We start from the raw sequence: 25,911 nt of genomic DNA on the forward strand, positions 1-25,911 counted from the left end.
ATTGCAATTTATATAACATACATAATGAAAATTGGGTGCTAATTATGCATTTGTAGATACATATGTAGTTATTGTAATTGTACGTAGTTAAAAATATAGTTGATATGCATATACGTATAGAATATTCACTTTAGTCAGTTTAGTACTATAATTCATCCTCGCGGAGATGTTGACGGTAATTAAATTGATGACGAAAATCAGAAATGATAGACTTATCAAGTGATGACGTCATAATATCGACAATCTACTTATCATTTATGAAAAGGAACGACATTTCATTAAATAACATAAAATATGCAAATATTATAAGTATGAGATAAATCTTTGGCTAATACAAGTAAAAAAAATCTCATACATCAATGTTTATTATTGTTCATAGTCGGTCTGTCGGTGTGGTATAGTATTGTCAGTTGGATGCGATGATGTGGCGTGTAGCGTTAATAATTTCGGTAACATGCTTGGTGCAACCATCTCAAGGATACGTAGAAGACTACTATTGTGGAGAACATAATTGTTATGACTGTAAGAAATGTTTATTTTTACTTTATGTATAGATGCTCACATTCGTAATAGTTTTAAATGTTTTTGTTGTCATTCCCTAGGCAAATATAATGTCTGTTCTTTCTACAATACTGGACGTAAGTAGTCAGTTGTTCATAGGTACGTTTCGGTAATTGTTCATATATTAATTGGTACGGACGAGGTTGCTGTATCCGATGACAAAATCGAGATGCATTATTGCAGCATCCGTCCAGGGACACTTCTGGGATAATATTCATGATTAGAACGCGATTCTTCAAATTGAGGATATTTCATATCATTCATATAGTTTGCATTATTTACAGAATACAGTAAAGCATTTGGTCTAAGATTCTTGATACAAGCATTTCATTATTATACAAGTCAATCATTCATTGCATTTTAAAGTTGGTTGTCACTTTCAATCATGATTGTAGGTCATAGTATATGCAAAACTAAATAACCAGAAATTAGTGAAGATGCATGTTTAGGTGGGACATGGCACGGTCATTTTTTAGTCCAGTTTTTAGTATCCTATGTGTGAATAATGTAGGAATTTTCATTTGTTTATATTTTGTTTTTGAAAGATAATCTTTTCATACGAAATTCATTCTCATCTGAAAATAACAGCAGATGAATAATAATAGACTTAAGGCTTATGAAAAAATATAAACCCTATAATTTTAAGGCTAGAACAGGGCAAGTAGGTCAACCTTGCCAGAGCGTCAAAAAGACTTTCGAAGAATATAGTAGTTTCACTAAGGTATGAATTTAATCTATGGTATAATGGTAGGTGTATGCCATGTGTGTGAGTGTAAGAATTTTAGGAGGTGGTTACATTATAGCTGGTAACTGGCTAAATAGCCCCTTGGTGTATTTAGCCAGTTACTGGCCAGATAGCCTAGACGGAAGTGAATGGCTATTTAGCTGGTAAGAATCCTTGATGATGTGTATAGTAAAAACCTATATTTGAATTACATTCATGTAGGGTTGGAAGTGGCTATGCCTATGTAGCCACATGCAATATTTGTACACTCGGCAATAAGAAATCTTCTTTCATGTACTTGATATAATACAGCTGATCTGTGACACTATCTGTAGCTACCTTGGGGTTGATGCTTAGTATGTTGTAGATAAGAACAATGTCTAGAATAAGTTGTTATTCAGTATGATCAAATGCATAATTTGTTTGATTGCTTTCCTGAAGTCATTTTAATAGACCCAACACACACAACTAACAATCCACCAATACCATTGACAACTCTTCTCCAAAAAGTGCTGTTTCTCTTCTTCCATCCTCATCATTTTTGGCTTTGGCTTCTCAGAACTTCTGTGTCTTTTGTTCCTCTTTGTTAGCATCTTTCCTGATCAAAATTTTTTTTTACTTTTCCTCTTGTGCTTCCAAGACTTGCTGATTACTTCACTTGCCATGGCTCGTGACTTGAACTTTATTTGCATCGGATGTGTGCTAGTCCTCTTATACTGACCTGACCTACACATGCTATCAGTCTGGCCTATTACATGCAAGTCCTTCCTTAGAGTTGTGACATAAATTGGCATCTTATCAGGCATCATTGGGTTGAAGGTTTGAAGCACCATCATCTTTCCCTAGGCATTTGCTCCAACAGTCTCTCCCACAAACCGAAGCTGCTTCCAGGGATCAGTGGCACCCATGTAAGAGCCAGTGGCAGGGGTATTTTGTGGCTAATTGGCCCCCAAACTTTTTGGCTCGTGTTTACTCACTGCTCCATCAACAAACTGAAAGACAATACATTGGTGCATTCTGGAACCCTTGATATCCATCCCTCTGAATCCTCTCTCCCCCTGAGAGTAGAGTCCACCTGGCCAGACTATGATGCAACTATCAGAAGAGGCTGGTTGACAGCATTGCAGACAACTGCCCAGGATGTAACACTTCACCCCATACTATACAACACATAATGGAAGACTGCATTATACACAATCATGTAAGCGCTGCTCCTGCAGTGGAAAGTACTGGGGTGTCAGCTCTAGTGTCAGTACCTTTAGGAGAGATGCAAACAGCTGTAGATAAATGTTTTAAGGATCAGGAAAGAGCAACAACTAATGAAGACCACAATGGCATGCATGAGTGGTCTTTGTCTTAGAAGCAGCTTACCAGAGGCAGGGGTTGTCTTTTAAGGCCTGCATTTTTGTGCCTGCACCATAATGCGCTTAAATTCAAAATGAGGAGTGCTAAAAATGCACACCTACGAAAAATTGTAGTTCAAATTTCTTGCACCTCAATGAAACAGAGCATTGCAGTATATTCATTGAGTAAGGTGGAAACAGTTTAATATCTTCCACTTATTATTAAGGAGACAAGTAGGTCTCCTGTAATATTCACATGTTAAAGAAAAAAGACATCTCTGTTTAGTGTGTCGTGATTCAATTCCAACAGTATGAAAAAATGCTTGCCTAGCAGTCACAGAGAAAATTTAGGCAACTACTTTTTTTGAGGACAAGGACTGCAGAAGGGTTGCCTGGAGTAGTCTGATGGAGAATAGATTTTTGGGTGTGAGTCTTGAGTGTTTGTTTTGTGATCTGAATGTGTATGTATATAAAGATGTATTTGAGATGAGGTGTCTGAGAAGTATGATGGGGGTTACTAGGCTGGATAGTGTGAGAAATGAGGAGGTAAGGAGGAGAACAGGGGTGGTAAGGGAGTTGGGAGATAGGGTTCATGAAAGAGTATTAGGATGGTTTGGACACATGGAAAGAATGAGTGAAGAAAGACTAGTAAAAGAGGTATGGAAAGCAGATGTGGAGGGAGTGAACATGAGGGGGCATCATAGGATAAGATGGATGGATGGAGTGAAGGGGGCTTTGGGGAAGAGGGAAATGTCTGTTGAGGAATGACGGGAGAGGACTGAAGGCAGGGGTGAATGAAGAATAGTTGCATATGGATGATGCTGTGATGCATGAGGTGGAATGGGCGGGGATGGGAGGTGAGGTAGTATGTGGGAGAAAAGTTTGATGCAGCCCAAAGGGATTTCTCCCCGTCTTCTCCTTTTCTGCATGGGGGGGACAGAGAGGGGGGGGTCGCCGATTTAGTGAAGCGGACCTGCTGTGGATGTGCTGTCTTGTGACACTGCCTCTGACCCAGGGCAGTGGACAAGGTGCAGGGATGACCTGTCTTCCAGGAGGTGCTAAGATAAGAGGGGGGGTGGAGTGTATTTAGGGATGAAATGGGTGGTAGTGGTTTTTGTGCCTTTTTCTTTTTGGCTACCTCCCTTGTAAGGGGGAAAAAGCCTTGATATATGTATGTGAGGTATAGGTGTTGTAGATGTTTGAGTAGTGTGATTTATTCCAGTGATTTGTATTCGTGTAATAATGGATGGGTTTGGGGATGTTTGCATGGAACTGCAAATCTAAATTTTTCATATCTTCTATAGGGGGATTTTGGTTTCTCTCTATATGTTCTAATGTGGTGATTCAAATGTATCCATTATTATTCATATATATATATATATGTATATATATATATGTATATATATATATATATATATATATATATATGCTTGGAGGCAGACAAATGTTGCTCCTGTTTTTAAAAAGGGAGATAGATCATCTATATGCAACTATAGGCCAATCAGTTTGACATCGGTTATAAGAAAAATGCTTGAACACATCGAAGGACATAATTTAATTCTTGTTTCACAGCATGGTTTCTCCAAGGGTAAGTCATGTGTGACTAATCTTCTATCCTTTTACACTAAAGTATATAAGGCGTCAGATAACAATGATAATTACGATGTTATTTACCTTGACTTAAGCAAAGCGTTTGACAAGGTGCCACACCAGAGACTACTAAATAAAATCAAAGTCTATGGCATAGGAGGAAAAGTGTTAGAATGGATTAGAGCTTAGATTAGTAACAGAAAACAGTGGGTCACCATAAATGGAATAAAATCTAGATGGGGCAATGTTACTAGTGGGGTCACCCAGGGCTCGGTTTTGGGTCCCTTGTTGTTCATTATGTACATAAACGACTTAGATGATGGGATTAATAGTGATGTTAGTAAGTTTGCGGACGACACTAAGATAGGACACCTAATTAGGTCAGGAGACGATGCAGGGATTCTGCAGGATGATCTTAATAAATTAGTTAACATGGTCGGTGAAATGGCAAATGAACTTCAATAACTCTAAGTGTAGTGTGTTAAACATAGGGCTACACAACCCCGAAAATAGATACAGCTTAGATAACACGTTTTTAGACAAATCTGAGTGCGAGAGGGACTTGGGAGTTCTGGTGAGTCCGGACCTTAAAACCAGGAAACAGTGCACTAGTGCCAGAAATAAAGCTAACAGAGCATGAGGTTTCATTGCTAGGACAGTAACGAATAGAAGTGCAGAGGTAATTATTAAACTCTATCTAGCGATAGTTAGACCCATCCTTGACTATGCGGTGCAGTTTTGGTCTCTGTCCTACAGAATGGACATAAATTACATGGACTCGGAAATTTGCCTTATGAAGAGAGGCTTAGGCATCTAAGCTTACACTCTCTGGCAAGACGCCGAGTGCGGGGTGATCTTATAGAAGTATTCAAGTGGATCAAAAGTTATAACAAGGGTGATGCAAACAAGGTCATCATAATAAAACAATAGGGCAGGACTCGCAGTAATAAGTATAAACTGGGCAAATTTAGATTTAAGAAGGAAATAGGCAAGAATTGGTTTACTAATAGGATGGTCGATGAATGGAATAAACTTAATAACCATGTAGTAAGCGCTGAAACTATCAGTTGTTTTAAAAATGATTAGACAACTTTATGGATGGGGATGACAGGTGGTGATGGATAGTGAGCTGCCTAGTGTAGGCCTTATGGTCTCTTGCAGTCTCCTTTGGTCTTATGTTCTTATGTATATTAACATCATGGATGATGGGTAATCACAGTATCCTGTCCACTGCCCTGGGTCAGAAGCAACATAGCATATATACTTCAGTGTCTTGGTACATTAAAGTACATACTGTATGTGTGTGAAAAAAATATTTTGGGGGTTTTTGTCCAATGGTAGAATTTGACTGTTGGGTCTCTCTTTGATTCATGGTTGTCAGGTGTGCAGTATCACTAATGAAGGATTTCAAGAAAGTTTTTTGTACAGATACATGAACTAATGGAACAGCCAAAGAAAGTCAGTAGTCTAATCTAAGACAATAAACAGGTATAACTATATTAGTGGTGATGATATTGTTGTTATATTTTATATTTCAGTACTTGAGATCACAAGAGAAGCAACTAAGAATGATGTTAAGCGAGCATTCCGGCAGATTGCTAGCAAGACCCATCCGGATCGCTTCCAGGATGAGGAAGAAAAAAAGATTGCAGAGGAACGCTTCCGTCAACTATCAACAGCGTAAGTTTCTTTCATTTATGAGACTTGCAAATAACAGATTAGTTTAGTACAGTAGATTTAATGAAGATGCATGCATATACATACCATATTAAATATGAGCACAAAAATTAAAAGCTGTTATAATGACATAACAGGGATTTTTACTTACCATACAAGAACATTTTTAAGAATGACATTCAATTGCTCTCCAACAAGAAATATATACTCACATATGATCTGACACTATGGGCCTAACAGTTATCTAAGGAGGTCTGTGGGGGGTGTTAGGGATTGGGTTAGAAGTAGAGGAGGGTAGGGTCACCTGATATGAGGGTGTGGTAGGGATGGGAGGAGGGGGGTGGAGGGGAGGGGAGGAGGGTTTGGCACATGAGAGAGAGAGAGAGAGAGAATTGTCATAGAATAAGCTTATGCTAGAAACCATGTTTGATTGAATATATATTGATAGTAGTATTTTTTCTCTTATGTACATTGTTTCTAAAATATTAAGTTTTTGTGTTAGTAGATTTTCTATAAGCACTGGTGAATTTGTCACCTGTGTTTATAGAAAACCTACTAACATAGACAAGTGGCTTAATGGTAAAAGTGAATGCTCAGAGAATTTAAACATAGTATTATCATAGCTTATGTTCATAGAGCTATCAAACTGCTCTACATGGCAGTTCCTACGTGCAAAATTGAAACATATGCACCAGATTTTAGTACTAATAATGGATTCTCCAACAGTGCTTTTGATCTAGTGGCCAAAATCTCCCAAGCCTCAATAAATTAACATCTGTTACCATAACATCTTCACATAGGTATATAAAAAAGATGAAAAAGTAGTAAGACATTATTACTAAAAACTGCCACCCCTCCAGTTAAGAGAAACAATTCTGCATGGTGGTATACTATTCTAATCCAAACTAACTCGGTGATATTGAAAAATAACCTACTTGGAACACTGAGGCCACCTCTAAAACTAATGTAGTATACAAGTTTGTGTGTTTAATTGAGGACTGTGCACTTTGCAACTGCTACATTGAACATACCAGATGCAGTCTCACTAGGCAACTATCCATGCACTTGCAAAGTGGGGCTATTAAGTAACACTTACTAAATTTCCATCACCTTGTTGCCAACTGCAACAGCTTGGTTAAGAGCACAAAACTTATTGTTAGCTGTGAAGACCCACACAAACTTAAACTTTTAGAAGCACTGTACATAAGAGAAAAAAAATCCTATTATCAAAATTCAATCAAACATGGTTTCTAGCATAAGCTTATCCTATGACAGTTCTTTCTCTTGTGTACCAAAGCCTCCTCCCCTCCACACCCTCATATCAGGTGATCTTATTCTCCACTTTTCACCCAATCCCTTGGTCACTTTGATAAGACCAAGATTTGAATATGCAGCGACAGTGTGGTCAACAAGTACAAAAAAATGTATAACAAAACTTGAAAGAATACAAAGAGCAATTACAAAATTGGTACCAACATTCTCAAAACTATCATATGAAGAGAGACTAGCAAAACTTGAGCTACAGACAGAGCAAAGAAGAGAGAGAGGAGATTTGATAACTATTTATAGAATCATGAAACTATTGATAGAGAGGACCTAATAAAATGGGATGACAGAAATACAAGAGGACATGGAAAGAAAATCAAGAAAGACAGTTATAGAAGAGATCTGAAAAAGAACAGCTTTCCCCACAGAGTAATAGACATTTGGAACAAGTTAGATGAGAAAGTGGTGTGTGTAAAAACAATACATGAATTTAAAAACTAGGTAAATACACAGAAGAAGACTGCAGATCGCTACAAGAAGACCTAGACAAAATATGGGAATGGAATCAGAGGTGTGAAGTGAACTTTAACATTAAGTTATTAAAGATCAATGAAAGTGGCCTTCAACGGCATGGATGAAGAAATGGTAAAGAAAATTGTGGTTCCACTGATAAGACCTAAATTGGAGTATGCTGCCACACTGGGCACCTGGTACAAAACAAAACATAAGGAAATTAGAAAGAATTCAAAGAGCAGCGACAAAAATGGCACCTACACTCTCAAATTTGACATACAAACAAAGATTGGGTAAATTATATCTTTCAACACTAGAACAGAGAAAAGAAAGAGGTGATTTGCTGACCATTTACAGAATTATGAAAGAGATGGAAGTTCTTGATAGAGATGACTTATTGAAATGGGACAGAAGATAAATAAGAGGACACGAGAAGAAGTGAAAGAAGGACAGTTACAGAAGAGATTTGAAAAAGAATAGCTTCGCACACATAGTAATTGATGTCTGGAACAAACTAAATGGAGAAACAGTGAGTGCCAAAACTATACAAGATTTTAAGAGCAAACTGGATGCAGAGAGATATGAAAATGGGTCACTATGAGCATAGCTCTTGTCCTGTAAAATACAACAAGATAAACACACATGCACACGCACACAATCAGACCTCACCTAACACAACTTCACTGTGCAAGAAATTTCTTGTTTATAAGAGTAGGTAAGATAGCCCAGCATTTACTGAACATGTACATACATGCAAGTTTGGAATGGCAGTTTCCCTCCCATGAGATATTGGTCAGACATGAAAAGTAGAAATGTTTGGCCATATTGAAATTGTTTATTGCATTTCTTTGTGAACCAGTGTGGAAGATTGAAGGCAAGGATATTTGTCAGTCATAAACTTTATATTTGAAAATGTTCCTGGATGTGATGGGGTGAAATGTGTACCTTGTTGAAATTGATCTAATATTTAGCAGCTATTTGTTGTGTACAGTGAGGGAGGTATCAGGTACATGCCTGTTGTCTGTGTACATAATCTTGGTAATGTAGATGGGCTTTATAATGATTTAATTTTCTTTGACATGACACAGGTATGACATTCTGCGTGACCCTGAGGCCCGTGCGGACTATGACTACATGTTGGACCACCCAGACCAGTTCTACCAGAACATGTATAGAGCCTGGAGACGCCGCATGGCTCCACATGTTGATGTCAGGATTGTGCTTGCTGTCACCATATCTCTGATTTCCCTTGTTCAGTACTACAATGGCTGGACAAAGTAAGTTGTTTAATTTTAGTCCTAATAAAGGACCTGAACCTAGTGTTAACCTTTGTATGGTATATAGTTAGAGACATTACTCCCAAAACAAGTAAGAATTGCACTGAGCATGCCCACCTTCAGGTTGCCACCCCACATTAAAATGATACAAATACAGGATTGGGCTAGCAACAAACTTCAAATGGCCCATATTCATCCATCATGTGGAAGACAGCACATACACTCATCCTGCTATACCAAACCTTGTTTCACTGAATTTTGGCTATATCAACCATAATGTGACCTACCAACTATTTGCCTGATATAATGAACAAGGTCAGTAAATGCTGTGGAATATTCAGTACGGATGGTGGGTGGGTGCATGGGAAATTTGAATATATATGTACATACAGTGCATACTTTTGGATGTACAGACCAAGCCTTCCCCTCAATTAGTTTGATATATCAAGGGCTTACAAAATCTCTTCATTGAGTGTCTTAAGGGGGTGAACCAGTGGTCATGCTTAAGTACACAAAAACAGTGTGTGGGATGAGGACACAAAACATTTTACATTGTTGGAAACAAACACACCTGGTATCCCAAACTTACAAAAACTATGCCTCATTCTAGCAGTAGTACAGCAGATGTAGTTGATTTTGTAACATGAATGTCTAAAAACTTAGAAAGGGCATCAGTCACTATAAGAAAATGATAACCATCTATTGGGCCAGCATAATCTAGATATAGTCTGCTTCATGCTTTTACAGTTTCTGGCTAGGATAACACAACAGGTTTAGAACTCTGAAAGTTTTTAAAACAAATATCACATGACTTTTTCACTTCAGACAGATCCTGGTCTAATTTAGGCTATCATATCCAATCATGTGCTTCAGCCTTCATAGCACTAATACCATTGTGCCCTTTATGTAATTGCTCCAATACTGCTCCACATAATTCTCCTGGAATAGCCACACAATCACAGCATAACAAAACATTGTTATACATGCTTAACTCTGATTTTGCAATAGCAAATTCAGACACTACAGGATCATCAATCCATCCACATTTTACATACTTAATCATATTATTTAGGACTGGATCTGACTTGGATATCCAATAACTGTAGTAGTATTGAAAGAAATATCTTGTTCACCTAAAGATGCTACAACATGAACATATTCATTTGGAGTACTTGGATCCAAACTTGAATCAACAACTGGCAAACAGCTAAATGCTTCTGCTACAACATTTTCTTTACTTGATTTAAATCTAACTTATAATCGTATTCTGATAATAGCCCTAACCCACTGAGCCAGTGAGCTTCTTTTCATATTATTATAATTTTTATTTATAATTTTTATTTATAATTTATTTATTTATAATTATTATAATTATTATAATTATAATTATAGCTATTATAATTATAATGTCTGTTGAGGAAGGACGGGAGAGGACAGAAGACAAGTGAATGGAGAATGGTTGTATATGGAAAATGTTGTCATGCATGAGGTGGAATGGATGGGGGAATGGGGGGGTGAGGTAGTGTGTGTGAGCAAAAATTTTGACGCAGCCCGAAGGGATTTCTCCCCGTCCTCTCCTTTATATGGGGGGACGGAGAGGTTGGGTCGCCGATTTAATGAAGTGGCCTTGCTGTGGATGTGCTGTGTCCTGCGACACTGCTTCTGACCCAGGGCAGTGGACAAGGTGCAGGGATGACCCGTCATCTAGGAGGTGCTAAGATGGGAGGGAGGGTGGAGGGGTGTGGAGTGTTTTCGGGGATGGAATGGGTGGGAAGGATTTTATGCCTTTTCCTTTTTGGCTACCTCCCTGGTAAGGGGGAAAAAGCCTTGGTATACGTATGTATGTATGTATAATTTTTTCTCACATCCGACCTAGTTATGGACCAAAAGGTCTCCTGTCGGCATGCTCCTCCTTTGTAATCCTTTGTAATCTTTGTAAAGCCCAACTTTGCACTCAAGCATTTGCATTTACTGGTATCTGCTTACCTGTACCAAATAAAGGAAGCAAAATCTTATGGTCAGTTATGATCACAAAGTTATGACCTAATAAGAAATACTGTATTTAAATTTTGAAACTACATAAACCAAGGCTAAAGCTTCTTTGTCTAGTTGTGAGTAATTCAACTCTACTGTTGACTACTTCTTGCATTAAAAGTACACTGGTTTCTCATATCCATTTTCTTCTTGCATTAAAACAACCCACGCCCACTGTCGATGCATCTAATTAAACAAATACTGGACTGTCACTGAAAATTTGCAAGTTAGACTTAGATAACTCAGCTTTGACCTTGCTGAAAACATTCGCACTTTAGATCAAATAGATTTTGCATTTTTCTTTAATAAATTGCACAAAGGTGAAAGAACACCAGGAAAGTTTGGTGAATACCTACTGTATTAAGTAACCATCCCTACTCTATTAAGTAACCCATCCCATTTACAGATGTCTCCCCTACCCTGTGGTAAGGGAGAAAGAATACTGCCACCAAATGTTCCCACTTAAAACATGACTAAAATGGGACTGAGAATGGGACTAGGCATCTTACTCTCTGTACCCCTAAAGAGTACATTCCTAAAAAAAAGTCAAGGGATAAGAGGGTCTGGGAGGAGCTTTCCAACCAGAGTCCTAAGGTTTGGGTCTTTTATTGTGCTTTGGTGTGACACAGATGAGAGTAAAAGGGAAGAGATAGGCAGTATGTTTGTAAGAAGAAAGATGGATTTGTTGTCATTGAGTGAAACTAAATTGAAAAGGAGAGGTGAGTTTGAGTTTGGGAGTGTAGTTGGGAGGGTGTCAGGAGTGAAGAGAAAACAAGGGAGAGAAAGATGGCTGCACAAGTAAGTGAAGAGATAGGTAAATGTGTGGTGGAGTGGAAGGAGGTTTCTTTGAGGTTAATGTGGATGAAGGTGAAACTGGGAAGGGAGATGTGGGTCTTTTTAAGTGCATATGGGACTGGTAGTGAGAAGAGTGCAGAGGTAAGGGAGGCTTTTTGGGGAAGATTTAGATAATTGCATAGAGGGCTTAGGGAGAAATGTCAGTGTAGTGGTATTGGTAGATCTCAATGGTAGAATAAGAGATGAACCATCTATTGGAACTATGGAACTCCATTTATTAGATGGAGAGGTTGGGAAGTGTGGAGTGTCAGGAAAAAGTCATAGGGGAGAGCTGAAGGTGGAGATGTGTTTATAGAGTTGATAGATAATGCAGTGTTTAAGAAAAAAGTCAAGCATAAGTACACATGAGAGAGGGTGGTGGATAGAAGGGTGGTAGATAGGACTTTAATGGACTATGTAGTGATAACCAGGAGAAAACTAGGAAGAGTTTTGGATGTACATGTTCTTAGGGGAGAGAGTGGGGGAATATCAGGTAATTTTTTGGTGGAAGGTAAGTTGAGAGTGGAAGATAGATGGAGAAAGAGGAAAAGGACAGAAGGTAGGGAGGTACTTAGAGTGAACTGCTTAAATGATAAAGAAAAGGCGGAGTACAAGAAGCTGAGAGAAGAGTGGGAGGAATGGGGATGCTTAAAGGAGGGAGTCACAAGTTGTGCCAAGATGGTTCGTGGAACAAGAAGGATGGGAGGAAATAGAAGGAAGTAGTGAGTGGTGGGATGATAAAACAAAGAAGGTTGAAGAGGTGGACATTCACAGGCTGATTGCAAAATAGGATTAAGTAAGGAGGGTGGAAACAAAAGGCAAAGTGAGATAGGCCAAGACAAGAATGAATGTGAGGTGGGCCAATTGTTTATTGGAGAATTTTGAAAAAAAAAAAATATATATATATGTTTGAGAGGAAAGCAGAAAGAGCATAGGGGAGTCAGGTAGAAAGGAGAGGGCAAAGGGTGCAGATGGACTGATGTTAAAGGAAATGAAGGAGGTGAGTGGAGGATAGATAGGCTATTTTAAGAAGCTAATGGATGTAGAAGAGGATAGGGAAACTTTAATTGTGGCAGTGGGAGATGCCAAAAGAATGAGTGTATCAAGAGGAGAATGATAAAACAGTAGCAAAACAGGAGATACAAAGTGCATTGAAAGAGATGACAGCTGGTAAGGCATTTGGATTAGATTGTTGTCATGAAGAATGTCTTAACAGGAATAACCCTTGAGTAAAAAGCAGCACTGTAGGAAAGAGGCCAAATGCAGAGTATGGGATCCAATGTATTTAACAAAAATATGTTAAATACTCTGGATCCCATTTGCATTTGGCCTCTTTCCCACAGGAATAACCCATCCACAAGGAGCTAAGATAGAGGGGATAACAAATATGTGTGGGATGGGGGAAAGGTGGATATTTGCCTTGACTATCCCCCACCCCACCCCTTATAAGGGGGAAAAAGACTTTTGGTATATGTATGTTCCCTACATACACACATACGTATACCAGAAGGCCTTTACACCCGTATAAGTGGGGAGAGGGTTATTTTTTGGCATGCACCTACCCTTTATGTATTACATAACCATCCAATTCCTATTTATCATTCCAGGAAAGGGAGAAAGCAAAAGATTGATGTGGGTGGAGAATGATTGTGAATAAATGATGAATTGATGTGTCCTAAAGGAATTTCTTGTCAGCTTTGTCAATTCTTGAGTGGATGAGGGAGGAAGGTTGCCATGTAATAAAGTGGTGGGGGTAAATCAGCTTCCGCTGTCATGTCCTACTGTGGAGGTGCTAGGTCAGAAGCAATGCAGCATGACACAGCACATCCATAGGAGGGCCAATTCACTTCACAGCAATCTCCCCTCCCTGTCCCCTCATGCGGAGAATAGAGATGGGAGAAAATACCTTTGGGCTCTGCCAAAGTATCATCCATACAAAACCATTCTCCACTCACCCCTATCCCGTGCCTTCTCCCTTCCCTGCTGAACAGACACCCTCTTACTCAAAGTCCCTTTGTATATGATAATTTTTTACAGGTATGAGGAGGCCATCAAATATTTCACAACAGTGCCCAAGTACCGACTGCGTGCAATTGACATTGCCAAATCAGAAGGTCTCCTAAGTGACAAGAAGAAGAATCGCGGCATGAGTAAGGAACAGGTGAAGGAACATGAAGAGAAGATTATTCGGCAAGTGATTGAAAACAAGATGGATATTAGGGGAGTTTATGCCAAACCCACATACAAGTAAGTTGATATCCTGTCTCTTACTTCCTAATTTATCACACCTAGTTTCAAATTCATGTATGGCTCCAACGTGATCTGTATCCTTGTTTTTCAATTATCATACTTAAATTTTAATTCAGTTGAAGAGGTATATGGAAAAATTTGAATTCATGCATTGTTTCACCTTGGGCTACTTCACCTTCTAGTGCATGTGTATGGAAAACAGTAAGTGTTTGTAGCAGCTCTGGTGGGTTAATATCATGAAGTGTAGTAAGGGTAGGATGGGTAGAGTGTTTCAGGGATTTGTTGAATATAGAGGAAGGTAGAGAGGCTATGATTGTGGCAGTGGGAGATGCCAGGAAAATGACTGTGATGGGGAAGGAGAATGGTAGTGCTATGGGAAAGAAGATAAAAAGAACATTGAAAGAGATGAAAGCTGGTATAGCACTTGGATTAAATGTTTGTCATATGGAATGTTGATGGAAGGAGGAGTACTTAAAGTGGAATGGCTAGTGAGATTGTTTAATGTATGGCTATGGAAGGGAAATGTGCCAGTGACTGAAGGAGTAATTGCATTGTTCCATTACATAAGGGAAAAGGGGACAAATATGAATGTAGTTGTTTTAAGAGTGATCAGTCTACTAAGTATAAATGGTGAGGTGTATGGCTGGGTGGTAATGGAAAAGATTCGGAGGGAAATGACGATTGTTATGAAAGATGAGTATCTGGGAATGAATGCAGAATATTGTAGGTGAGATTGATTGTGCCCACTCTACTTTATGGAGCAGACGTGGACATTAAAGAGGCAGAAAAAGTCTAAACGTGTTTGAGATTAATTATTTAAGAAATATGGTAGGGGTTATGAGGATAGATAGAGTGGAAAATGTGGAGATGAGACTGAGAGTGTGCTTGGAAAGAGAGTTGACAGTTGGATTGATCAGAGAATGCTGAGATGGTTTTGGCAAAGAGTGAATACAGATAGGGGCAGGAATGGCTCCTCATCCAGAAGGAACAAAGGGGTAAAAGGGAAACAAATGATGATGAATGAGTGGGGATGGGTGCATGTGGCTGACTACTTCCCTGATAAAATGGAAGAAGTCCTTTGCTGTATAGACAGAGTGAAGATGGACTTAGAAAATAAATAAAGTGCAGACAGCAGACATAGACAGAGGGAACTTGAGGGGAAGATCAAGAATGAAGTGGATGGACAAGGTGAATGGGGCACTGAATTCAAGGGTAATGTTTGTGGTTCAAAGAAAAAGAGTGCAGAAATAATAGTGACTGGAGAGTGCTCTCTCGTGCAGAAATTGCATTTCATAAGTTCTGCAGCTGTCTTCCCAACACAACTTCAGTAGAACATAATTGGGTATATACAAGGATTAAATGACTAAAACTTTGTTGTTTCTTTTCACAGGGACATTTTGTGGGTACAGCTATTGTTTGTTCCTGTTTGGTTTGTGCAGTATATCATGTGGTACATTACGTGGATCTGGAGGTTTTGGATAAAAAAGGAGGAGTATGGAACGGAGGAGAAGCTCTACATCATTCGCAAGAAGATGGGCATGAGCCAAGGCCAGTTTGATGTGAGTAGTAGGTTGCATTCTGTTGCATAACATGTCATGTTGAGATTATACTTTTATTTTGTTATTTATTTTTTGTAGATAGTAAGGCCTGATAGCCCCACCACTTTATGAACAAGAAGTGAAGATAAAAGGGACAACAAATCGATTTGGATGGATGTGGAGTGGGTACCTTGGGTGAGCCATTCCCCTTATAAGGGGCAAAAAGCCTTTTGATCTTCTTCTTCTTCTTCTTCTTCTTCTTCTTCTTCTTCTTCTTCTTCTTCTTCTTCTTCTTCTTCTTCTTCTTCTTCTTCTTCTTCTTCTTCTTCTCCTCCTCCTCCTCCTCCTCCTCCTCCTCCTCCTCCTCCTCCTCCTCCTCCTCCTCCTCCTCCTCCCTCCTCCTCCTCCTCCTCCTCCTCCTCCTCCTCCTCCTCCTCCTCCTCCTCCTCCTCCTCCTCCTCCTCCTCCAGTGAAGGGTGGGTGTATACCTTGACACGGCCACTTCTCCCGGTATAAGCTTTCCTCATTCTGGTGACTCAGAGGCCATTAGACTGAAGAAAGGAGCAAAGAGAGTGTGGAGGGAATGAACTTGAGAGAGACCAAGAATTTTATGGATGAATGGGTTGAAATGGGATTTAAGTAAAAGTGGAATGTCTGTTGACAAGGGAAGGGAGAAGGCAAGATGTAGGTGTGAGTGGAAAATGGTAGTGAATGAAGAATTATTTGATGTGGGCCTAAGGGATTTCTTTTTGTCTTCTCTGTATTCGCTTAAGGGGATGAGTTGGGAGTGTTCATCATATAAATGAAGTGACTGGCCTTGCTGTAGATGTGCTGTGTCCTGCTGCATTGCTTCTGACACGGCTATGGGGATGGGTGGGGTGGGGGCAGGGATGACCCTTCATTCAGCAGGAGCTAAGATAAAGGGGAAGTGGTTGGTGGGTGGGTGGGTGTGCATGCCTTAGCTGGCTACCTCCTTTGTAAGGGGAAAGAAACTTATTGGTAGATAGACTATTTAAAAATGTAGAAAAATAAATAAATAAGAATAAAACTACTTTGTGGACATGGCCATTGATGGAAGAAAGTACTAGTGCATAGGAACTATTGCAAAAGAGTTAGTGTGGGAAAGATGCTTGTTACTGAAAACGGTTGAAGTTTTACTGAATGGGATGTGTAATGGTGAGTGGAGAATGGGTGTGTATGGATGATACTCTGACACAGCCTGAAGGATCTCTCCCCATCTTCTCTATTTTCTGTATGAGGGGACAGAGAGGGAGATGGGATCTCCGATTGAATCAAGCATCCTTTCTGTGGATGTACTGTGCCATGGTGCATTGCTTCTGACCCACCAGGGCAGTGGGCAGGAGACAGGGATGGCCCCTCATCCCGAGGAGCTAAGATGGGAGAGGGCAACGAGGATGGGAGTGGAATAAGGGAAAAGTGGGCACAAGCATGCATGCATGCATGCCTTTGACTTGGCCGACTACCTCCCTTATAAGGGGAAAGAAACTCTTGTATAGTTAGATAGATGGATGTGTAATATTGAACATGATTTTCAGATGCTGGATGACGAGACCAAGCAAGAATACCTGGAAGAAGAACTTTGGTTTTCGGACAACTACACTGTGTGGAAAGCTCAGAAGGATGAGGAGCTTAAAGTTAAATTGGCGCAGTCTGGTCGCTACAAATCTTATAGGAGGTACATGAAGGCTAATGGGCCTGGCAGGATGTACTTTGATGATTCATAATGTTTTGCAGATTGTTACTGCCTGTAGAATCTCGCAATTTCAAAATAATTAAACTACGTACCTCTCGAATGATAAAAGATATTTCAGCATTGATACAAGTGTATTTGTGTGTGGCCATACATAAACACTGCATAAAGATTACATGTAGAGTAGGTAAAAAATGACTAAATGCACATTCATTTCATCATGGAAAATTCATAAAGATATGTGAACATATATCTATTTGTAACACTGAGCAAATATATGTATTTATATATCACATTGATACACATGTAAATGTGCACATGTGCACACATACATACACACACACTTAATACATATACACACTGTCATGGAGGAAAGTGACTAATGGAGTTGTACGAGGATTGGTACTAGTACACATAATGTTCTTAGATACACAAATGCAAGTCACATGATAGAACATTAAACTACACTAACATGTTTGCAGGAAGTGCAAAGATGATGAGGAAAAAAGATGAAGGAGACTAGATTGTTACAATAAAATCTAGACAATATGTGACAGGAGCCAAGTGTGGAAAATGAACTTCAGTGCCAAAAAATGCCAAATATTGTAAATAGGCAAAAGGCTATGAATTATTTTTTGAATGGGAAGCAAAACATTTACAATAGTGTAAGAGAAGGAGCTAGGTAAGAGCTAAGAAATAACTTGAGTGAATTAATGGGAATTCAGTCCATTAGAAAAGCAAAGGAAAAAGAAGATCTGGAAATGTTGGTTATGGATACATTGTCACTTGACAAGGATGTCATTGGAACTGTAGATGAAACATACAAACTGTTGATGAACATAAAAGTGGCTTTTCACTCCATGAACATAAAAGTGGCTTTTCACTCCATGTATGGGATGATATGATAGAATGCCTTGTCTGTTCAAGCCTAGAATATATAATGGTGGTATGGTCTCCACACAGAGTGAAGGATATAAACAAAATTGAGAATATACAGAGAACAGTGAGTGACAAAATTTGTTTCCAGCATTGCCAATAAGATGTATGTAGAGAGATTAAAAGCTTTGGACCAGCCATCATTGAAAAAAGAAGAGAAAGAGGTGACATGAATGATAGTAGTATTCAGGTCATTAAAGGAAATAAATAAAACTAACAGAGAAGATCTCTTGATATGGGATGAGAGGGCACCATGAGGTCATGGAAACAAATGAAAGAAACCCGTGTCTGAAAAAAAAAATCCTTATAGTTACATCAAGTTCTGGATAAGCTGAAGATGATGTAGTCCAAATGAATTAGCAACTAGGTATTATAGTTGAAGAAAAAGAGACAAATAAATACTATTAGGTGGAGACATTTACACATCATACAGTACATTGCTTCTTGGAGGAAAGAAGGAACATGAAATGTGAAAGGCTGAAGCAGTGATATCCATAATTATAAGAAAGGACTTATGTGCACCTGATCAGATTGTAGATGTTTTGAGTACACATACATCAAAAGATCCTTTCCCCTTTGTTAGGGAGTGTTTGAGTCAAAGCATGCAGCTACCCTATGCCTGCCTATCCCAGGGACTAAGGACAGGTACCTGCACGTGGTGGTCCTGCAAGATGGACAGTGCACCAACTGCTGCCCATTTTCAAAACCTGTCTACCCCTTCACATCTGTTATGAGGTGCAGCCCTGAAGGGCTTACACCCAGTCTCTGGACTGGGCCCAACTGTAATTCTTGCACCTTTTCGTGCATGTAGAGTTGACAACTGGCAACTGCTCCCCTCATACTAATATTAGCTGGTGACATAGAAACAATCCACACCAATAAAACAGTGACAGTAGTCTGAAGTTTCTACCTGGAGAGATCTGTGGGTAGGCCTAAGGACCATTGCCAGCTGCTGATGTTGTCAACTTAGTGTAACTCAGGGCAACTATTAGATCTAGATGAGAACAGGGACCAATGATGGGTACCTGCATGTGGTGGTCCTGAAAGATGGACAGTGAAGCTGCTGCCCATTTTCAAAACCTCTCAACCCCCTCATCAGCATCAGGAGATGCAGCCCTGAGGGGCTGGCACTCAGTCACTGGACTGTGCCCAAGATGTTTCTAACAACCATTGTATCACATGGAGAGCTGACAACCAGCTACTGCTCCCCTCTCCCTCCCACTTTCAGCTTGTGATGATAACACAGACAGTGGTCCAAAGTTTCTTCCCAGAGAGATCTGTGAGGGAGGTCCAGGAACTCTTATTAGCCACAGTGGAGTTGCAGGTTGTTCGCCAAGTGAAACTCGAGACAACAGTGAATTGATTAAAAAGAAGAACATCTTTTTGGGCTACATCATTTCCTTGTTCATTCACAATTATTTTCCATATGTTACTGTCTTTTGAATTTTCTCTTCCATGCGTCACAATTTTGTGTAAAGGTGCATCAAAATCGGGAATAGGCTACAAGGGGATATAACCTGAAGCAAAACCATAAATGAATTTAAAGCTAGGTATGATAATTAGAGAAGAAGAAACAAAACCACACAAATGTAGCTCCATTCTTGTATATTACAGTTAAATAAATACACACATCACAGATGGGGAGATGATGAAAATATAAATCATAGAGTACTTGATTCACTCTGGTTTAGTATGTGTAGTTATAGTGTGGTAAAAATGATAAACAATAAAAGAATATCAACTAGAGTGAGAGAGTACAAAATGTAGTAACCAAATTGGTTTCCAGCCTTGCAGATATATACTGAGAGGTTAATAGCACTGCACCAGCCATCACTGAATGAATGAAAAAGAAATTACATAATTTTGTGTTCAGATCATTTAAGGGACAGGAGGGCATCAGGAGAGTAAAGATCAACAAAAGGCCATAGGGGGATAAAAAGCTCTTTAAAAAAATATGTCAAGAAGTATAGATTTCCACATTGAAGTGTAGACTTATGGAATAAGTTCTATGAAAATATAACCAAAGCCAACGGTATAAAAATTCAAGGCTAGGTTTGACAAATGGAGGAAAAGAAATGGGAGGACCCCTTGAGTATTGCTCCAACTCTACACCACAAAATGTACACGCACAAACATGTACACGTACACACATACATGAAATGTATGCATATAATAATATATTTATAAATAACATACCAACATGTGTATATGTGTATGTTTATTTTGTACCAGTGTATTGATTTTTTATGAAGTCCTTTGTCATTTGGTATGGTTTGGTTAGAGATTCTTGTCCTACTACTTTCAAAATGAACATAAGTGTCACATGCTGGACCCTGGTCGCTTCCATTACCATGACATGCTTCTCTTTTTGAGTTACTTAACATAGCATTTATTTATTGTTGTTCTTTACATCATATTTTATTTAACAAGTTGAATACCCTCATATTTTATAAATATTGTGGATTAAAGGATACTTTACAAATTAGTGTATATAGTCAGGGTATTAAGGTAAAGAAAGGTGTTGTGATTTATTATTGAGTGTCCATAGAGTAAGCTAACTTTTTGGTTATTGTTTGATTTTAAGAGTACAATTTCACTCTATGCCTCCACATTTTGGCTTCATGTATATTGCCATGCCTTAATAGTTATATTGTTCAGTTGTTGTCCATAGTATTTATGGGATAGTCAGTATGTCAGTGAGTATGGTAAGTTATCTTAAAGTAAGAGAAGAATATGATGCCAGTGTGTGTGTGTACATATGTCAGCTATGGAAAGGAACCTTTTTAAAGGAGCTCAAGCATGGCTCATGTTTTGGATTATATGCAGTAACTAAAAATAAGTCTTATTTTTCATTGGGTAAACCATGTAAAGAGTGAGAGTAATTTAATTTTGAATCCTTATGGCATACTTTGAGTGCTTGACAGAACAGCAGAGATTGTAGGCAACAACTGACCCCTGGTAGCCTGGGCTCCAGATCCTTCTATGACAGTGTCGTGCCTTCCACTTTGTCTTCCAGGAGTGACAACCAGTTATGGCCACCAAACACACTCCAGTGTTGTTGGCTGGGGTGCCAACAGTAGACACTGTCTTGTTTCTTGATCACACCTTCAGAATTGATTTTGAACATTGTATTCTCTATTTGTTGACATAATTCTTTTAGTTCATTTATGTAATGGCATTTATTGGAGGAGAAAGTTTGATTCTGTTGTGTCAAAATTAGTGCCTCATCCATCAAGTAATGATAATTGTTACCTTGAACTTCACTTTCTGGAAACCTGCAACCCTACACTATGATGACCAACAACAGTTCTTGACCCCTCCAAAGATCTCTGGGAGGCAATTTTGGACTGTTGGCCAGGTTGTTGTATTAATAAACAACTATTTCAGTGTCACTCACTGAAAAGTTGGGAACCGTTGCCAGCTTATCTCGTGTGAAAAGAAGGAGGAAATACATTTTAAAGAGATCTTGGTCCCAGCCCCTCCAGAGAGCGAGGGAATTAAAGGGGTTGGTGGGTTTTGAATAGGGTTAGTAGGGAGATGATTCTCTGCCGCCATCCTTTTTTTATGCAGGACCACCACTCGTAGATGATACCCATCATTCTTCATCCACATTCATTTGGTAATGAAGCTTGCATCCTAACATGGACTGATGATTGTAACAAGATGGAAAGTTTGCAATATAATGTGCCAAAATGTTGGCTAAAAAAAAAAAAGAAGAGTTATAACTATTTTGGTGCTGCATTGGTAATGTAAAAGGTTTATGAGAGGAACTGAAATGCTAAGACATGTAAAGTACCATATATATATATATATATTTTTTCTTTCTTTTACAATACTGACGAATATGATAGTTCTGCCAGACTTGATAACATCTGGGCTGGAAGATGTAACACTACTGAACTTCATATTGACTGTTATTGATATGCAATAACAAAGAGGGCATTGAGCTAGTTTAAACTGGGTTCCTTTGAATGACTTTCTGACAGTTGGAAAAGAGTGAGAGGCTGCCATGTGTACGTACACATGTGAATAACATCATCATATTAAACCACCTTATAATTCTAAGAGATCATTTTATTACTGTCAGTAAGCATTGCAAAAGTTCTCTTTATTTAAAGAATCATGAAAACGAATATCTAAGTTCAGTAATGCAGAAACACAAATGAGCTGGACTGGAGGAGGAAGATGACCAAAGTTGTCACAGCTGCACAAATGATATTCAGTCTTGTGCATTTCTGTTGCACATAACACTTACTTTTTTTAGTATATTTTCAGTGGGTAAATGGATTGTGTGTTATATATTTTTATCTATATTTCCTTCAGCTGTATATTTATTACTTAGAAATGAATGCTCCCTTGTCAAAATTATTAGTTTCTTGAATGAATCTGCATGTGGCTTGAAGAAGGGAAAAACCTCTTTCCAGTGGGAATTTGGTTTGTACATGAGCTTCAAATGAGGAAATGGAAGAAGTTCAGTATATAGTTGATAATTGAAATAAATGTTGTAGAGCTTGAACTTGTGTTTTGTTTCTGTGAATTTGAAAACTACATTGATTCCTTCAGGTTTAGGACCATGAAATCAGAAGACTATTAATTGAAGTACAGCTGAATGACTAAGGGTCAGTGTGAGCACATCTATTTGGAAATTACTCTTTGTTGCTAATATCCAGCTCTTCTATCCTGGTAGGGGGACCTACACTCCAGAAATGACAAAACAGTAGCAGTTGCCCACAGAGGGAAATGACTGCCATTATTGATGAAACTGATTGACATGAGAATTGGACCCATTGATGTAATGCTTTTATTTTCTTCTTATTTATTTATTTATTATTATTTTTTCATTGATCAAAACAGGATGAGAGAATCATATGAGAGGTACATAGAAAAGATAAGTAAAGCATAAGATAAAAGAGGCAAAGATGATAGCAGATGTGAAATGGGGTAAGAGTATGACAGAAATTTTTGAAAGTAATAAAAATGTTTTGGAAAGAAATTAAGAGGGTAAATCAAGTAGAGAAGAAAAGGTAAAAGGTGCAGATAGGGAGACATGATAATAGCAGTAAGAGGAAGATGAGCAGAGGATTTTAGGGAGTAGCTAAATGTGAAGGAGGATAGGGAGGGAAGGGTAGTTGCAGTGGGAAGTGCTAAGAAAATGACAGTGATGAATGAGGAAAATGGAGGAGAAATGAATTGAGAGCAGTCATTAAAATAATGAGAGCAGGTAAGGCACCTGGGTTGGATGGATGTCATGTGGAGTATCTAAATAAGGGAGGTACAGTGATGGTGGACTGGGTGGTGGGATTGTTTAATGTTTGTCTAAAAGAGGGTAGAGTGCTGGAGGACTGGAGGAATGCCTGTATAGTTCCACTTTACAAGGGAAAAGAGGACAAGTTTGAGTGTAGTAGTTTCAGAGGGGCTTGTTAAGTGTAGTTGGGAGGGCCTTAATTGAAAGGATTAGGAGAGGAACAGAGGGAGTAATTGGTGAGGAACAGTGTGAGTTTAGGACAGGTAGGGGTTGTGTAGATCATATTTTTGTGGTAAGATATATGTGAGAAAGCTTTAGGAAAAGTTAAGGATTTTTTTTTTGCTTTTATGGATTTGGAAAAGGTTTATGACAGGGTAGACAGGAAGGCACTGTGGGAGGTATTGCAGATATATGGGATAGGAGGAAAGCTGTTAAGAGCAGTCAGGAGTTTTTACGAGGGTAGTAGAGCTTGTGTTAGGATTAGAAATGGAGAGAGTGAGTGGTTTGAGGTGAAGGTGGGACTTCGTCAGGGATGTGTTATATTGCCTTGGCTGTTCAATTTATACATGGATGGGGTAGTGTGAGAGGAAAATGCAAGGGTAGTGAGTCGGGTATTGGAGATGGTTAAAGAAATTGGAGAGAAGTGGGAGATAAGCCAGTTGTTGTTTGCTGATGACACTGTGGCAGGATCAGAGGAAGGATTAAGGAAGTTAGTGACAGAGATTGGGAGGGTATGCAAAAGAAGGAAGTTGGAGATAAATGTGGGTTAAAGTAAGGATGATGAAATGTACGAGGGGGATGTGGCAGTTAACTGGAAGTGGGTATTAAGGGAGAGAGACTGGAGGAAGTAGATAGTTTTAGATACTTTGGTGCGAATGTGACAGGAAAGGGTGGAATGGAAGTGGAGGTAGAATATAGATAGAGAACAGCAAGTAAATGCCTTGGGGGATTAAAAAGTGTAATGAGTAATAGACATCTGGGAATGAATGCTAAGAGGAGATTGTATGAGGGGACAGCACTGTTCGGGGCAGAAACATGGAAGATAAGAGAGGGGTTTGAATGTATTTGAGATGAAATGCCTGAGAAATATGATAGGGATTACTAGGTTGGATAGAGTGAGAAATGAGGAGGAGAGCAGTGTTGGAGAAGGAGTTGGGAGTTAGGGTTGGTGAAGGAGTTGGGAGTTAGGGTTGATGAAAGAGTATTGGGATGGCTTGGACATATGGAAATAATGAGTGATGAAAGATTAGTAAAAGAGGTGTGGAAGACAGTGGTAGAAGGGGTGAACATGGGGAGGCGACCAAGAATGAGATGGATGGATAGGATAAAAGGGGCATTGGAAAAGAGGGGAATGTCTGTTGAGCAAGGGAAGGAGAAGACAGAAGATAGGGGTGAGTGGAGAATGGTTGTGTACGGATAATATTGTGATGCATGAGAGGTGGGGATGGGGAGGAGGTCAGGGAGTAAGTGTGAATGAAATTTTGATGCAGCTGGAAGGGATTTCTCCCCATTTTCTCTGAAGCGACCTTGCTGTGGATGTGCTGTGTCTTGCTACATCCAGGAAGAGCCAAGATAAGAGGAGGAGAGGATGGTGAATGGGAGTGGAGTATGTGGGGATGGAATGGATGGGAGTGGATTTTATGCCTTTATTTTTTGGTTACCTCCCTTGTAAGGGGGGGAAGCCTTTAGTTTATGTATGTATGTAATTTATCATGAATGTAATTACGAGTAAGGGTGGTCTTTATCCCACCTTCATATTGACCTGAGGATGGCGACGAGGGGGAATGCCTCGGCGGAGTCGTCGCCAGGTCTGGGGGCGGCGTTGGCCAGGGCCAGGAGGACGCAGAGGGCGGCGACCTGAAACAGGAAGAAAGGGCATGACGTCTCCACATTTCTAAAGTACTAAGGCTCTGGGCACAATGATGAGTTGTACTGATAAATATGTCCTATGAGCAGAAGTAGGTTAGGGCGTCGTTACTTGCGACGAAGGTCGAGGTGAGGGCGGTTCGAATCCTGCCACCGGCGAAGTTGAACCAAGGGCATAGTTAATTAAATTCCACACTACAAAGCCCTCTGTGAGGGGCACCGTCCTATCCTCCCGATTGGGGGGGGGGTAGTGTGTGACGTTAAACCATATCATCATCATCATCATCGCCATTCAGAACAACGCGATGTTTATGATCGATCAGCCAGTTTCTAATCCAGCTTGGCAAGTAGTGCTTCTTATTCCATGCGAAGCAAGTTTAGTTAGTAGACTCGTACGGGATAGTGTCAAAATAAAATAAGATAAAATAGAATATAATGAAATAAAAAAAATAAAGTCCAGATATATTACATCCAGACTATTTCTTCTATCGTATTTTGAGATGACTTTCTTTTTATTTCTAGAGATTAGTCGAGCAAGAGCGTTTA

At 39.3% G+C, this 25,911-nt stretch overlaps 1 protein-coding gene across 1 annotated transcript; it reads left to right on the forward strand.

Annotated features, from left to right (window-relative positions):
- The first annotated feature begins 377 nt into the window (after positions 1-377).
- Positions 378-22,770, forward strand: LOC143019611 (dnaJ homolog subfamily C member 25 homolog). Its single transcript, XM_076175410.1, has 6 exons — positions 378-522; positions 5,757-5,898; positions 8,763-8,951; positions 13,857-14,066; positions 15,460-15,628; positions 17,164-22,770. Exons 1-6 carry the CDS (start codon positions 420-422, stop codon positions 17,350-17,352), a joined length of 1,002 nt encoding a protein of 333 aa, XP_076031525.1. The 5' UTR covers positions 378-419; the 3' UTR covers positions 17,353-22,770.
- The last annotated feature ends 3,141 nt before the right edge of the window (positions 22,771-25,911 follow it).

This window comes from Oratosquilla oratoria, chromosome 37 (assembly GCF_046742065.1).
Source record: "Oratosquilla oratoria isolate Oo_2021 chromosome 37, ASM4674206v1, whole genome shotgun sequence".
Taxonomy (NCBI): domain Eukaryota; kingdom Metazoa; phylum Arthropoda; class Malacostraca; order Stomatopoda; family Squillidae; genus Oratosquilla; species Oratosquilla oratoria.

What these genes read in the sequence shown, in the direction of transcription:
- LOC143019611 (XM_076175410.1), top strand. Translation starts at nt 420, where the DNA reads ATGATGTGGCGTGTAGCGTTAATAATTTCGGTAACATGCTTGGTGCAA. An exon ending in AGAACATAATTGTTATGACT is followed by an intron (nt 523 to 5,756) that starts GTAAGAAATGTT and finishes TTTATATTTCAG; the next exon opens with TACTTGAGATCACAAGAGAA. An exon ending in TACTACAATGGCTGGACAAA is followed by an intron (nt 8,952 to 13,856) that starts GTAAGTTGTTTA and finishes AATTTTTTACAG; the next exon opens with GTATGAGGAGGCCATCAAAT.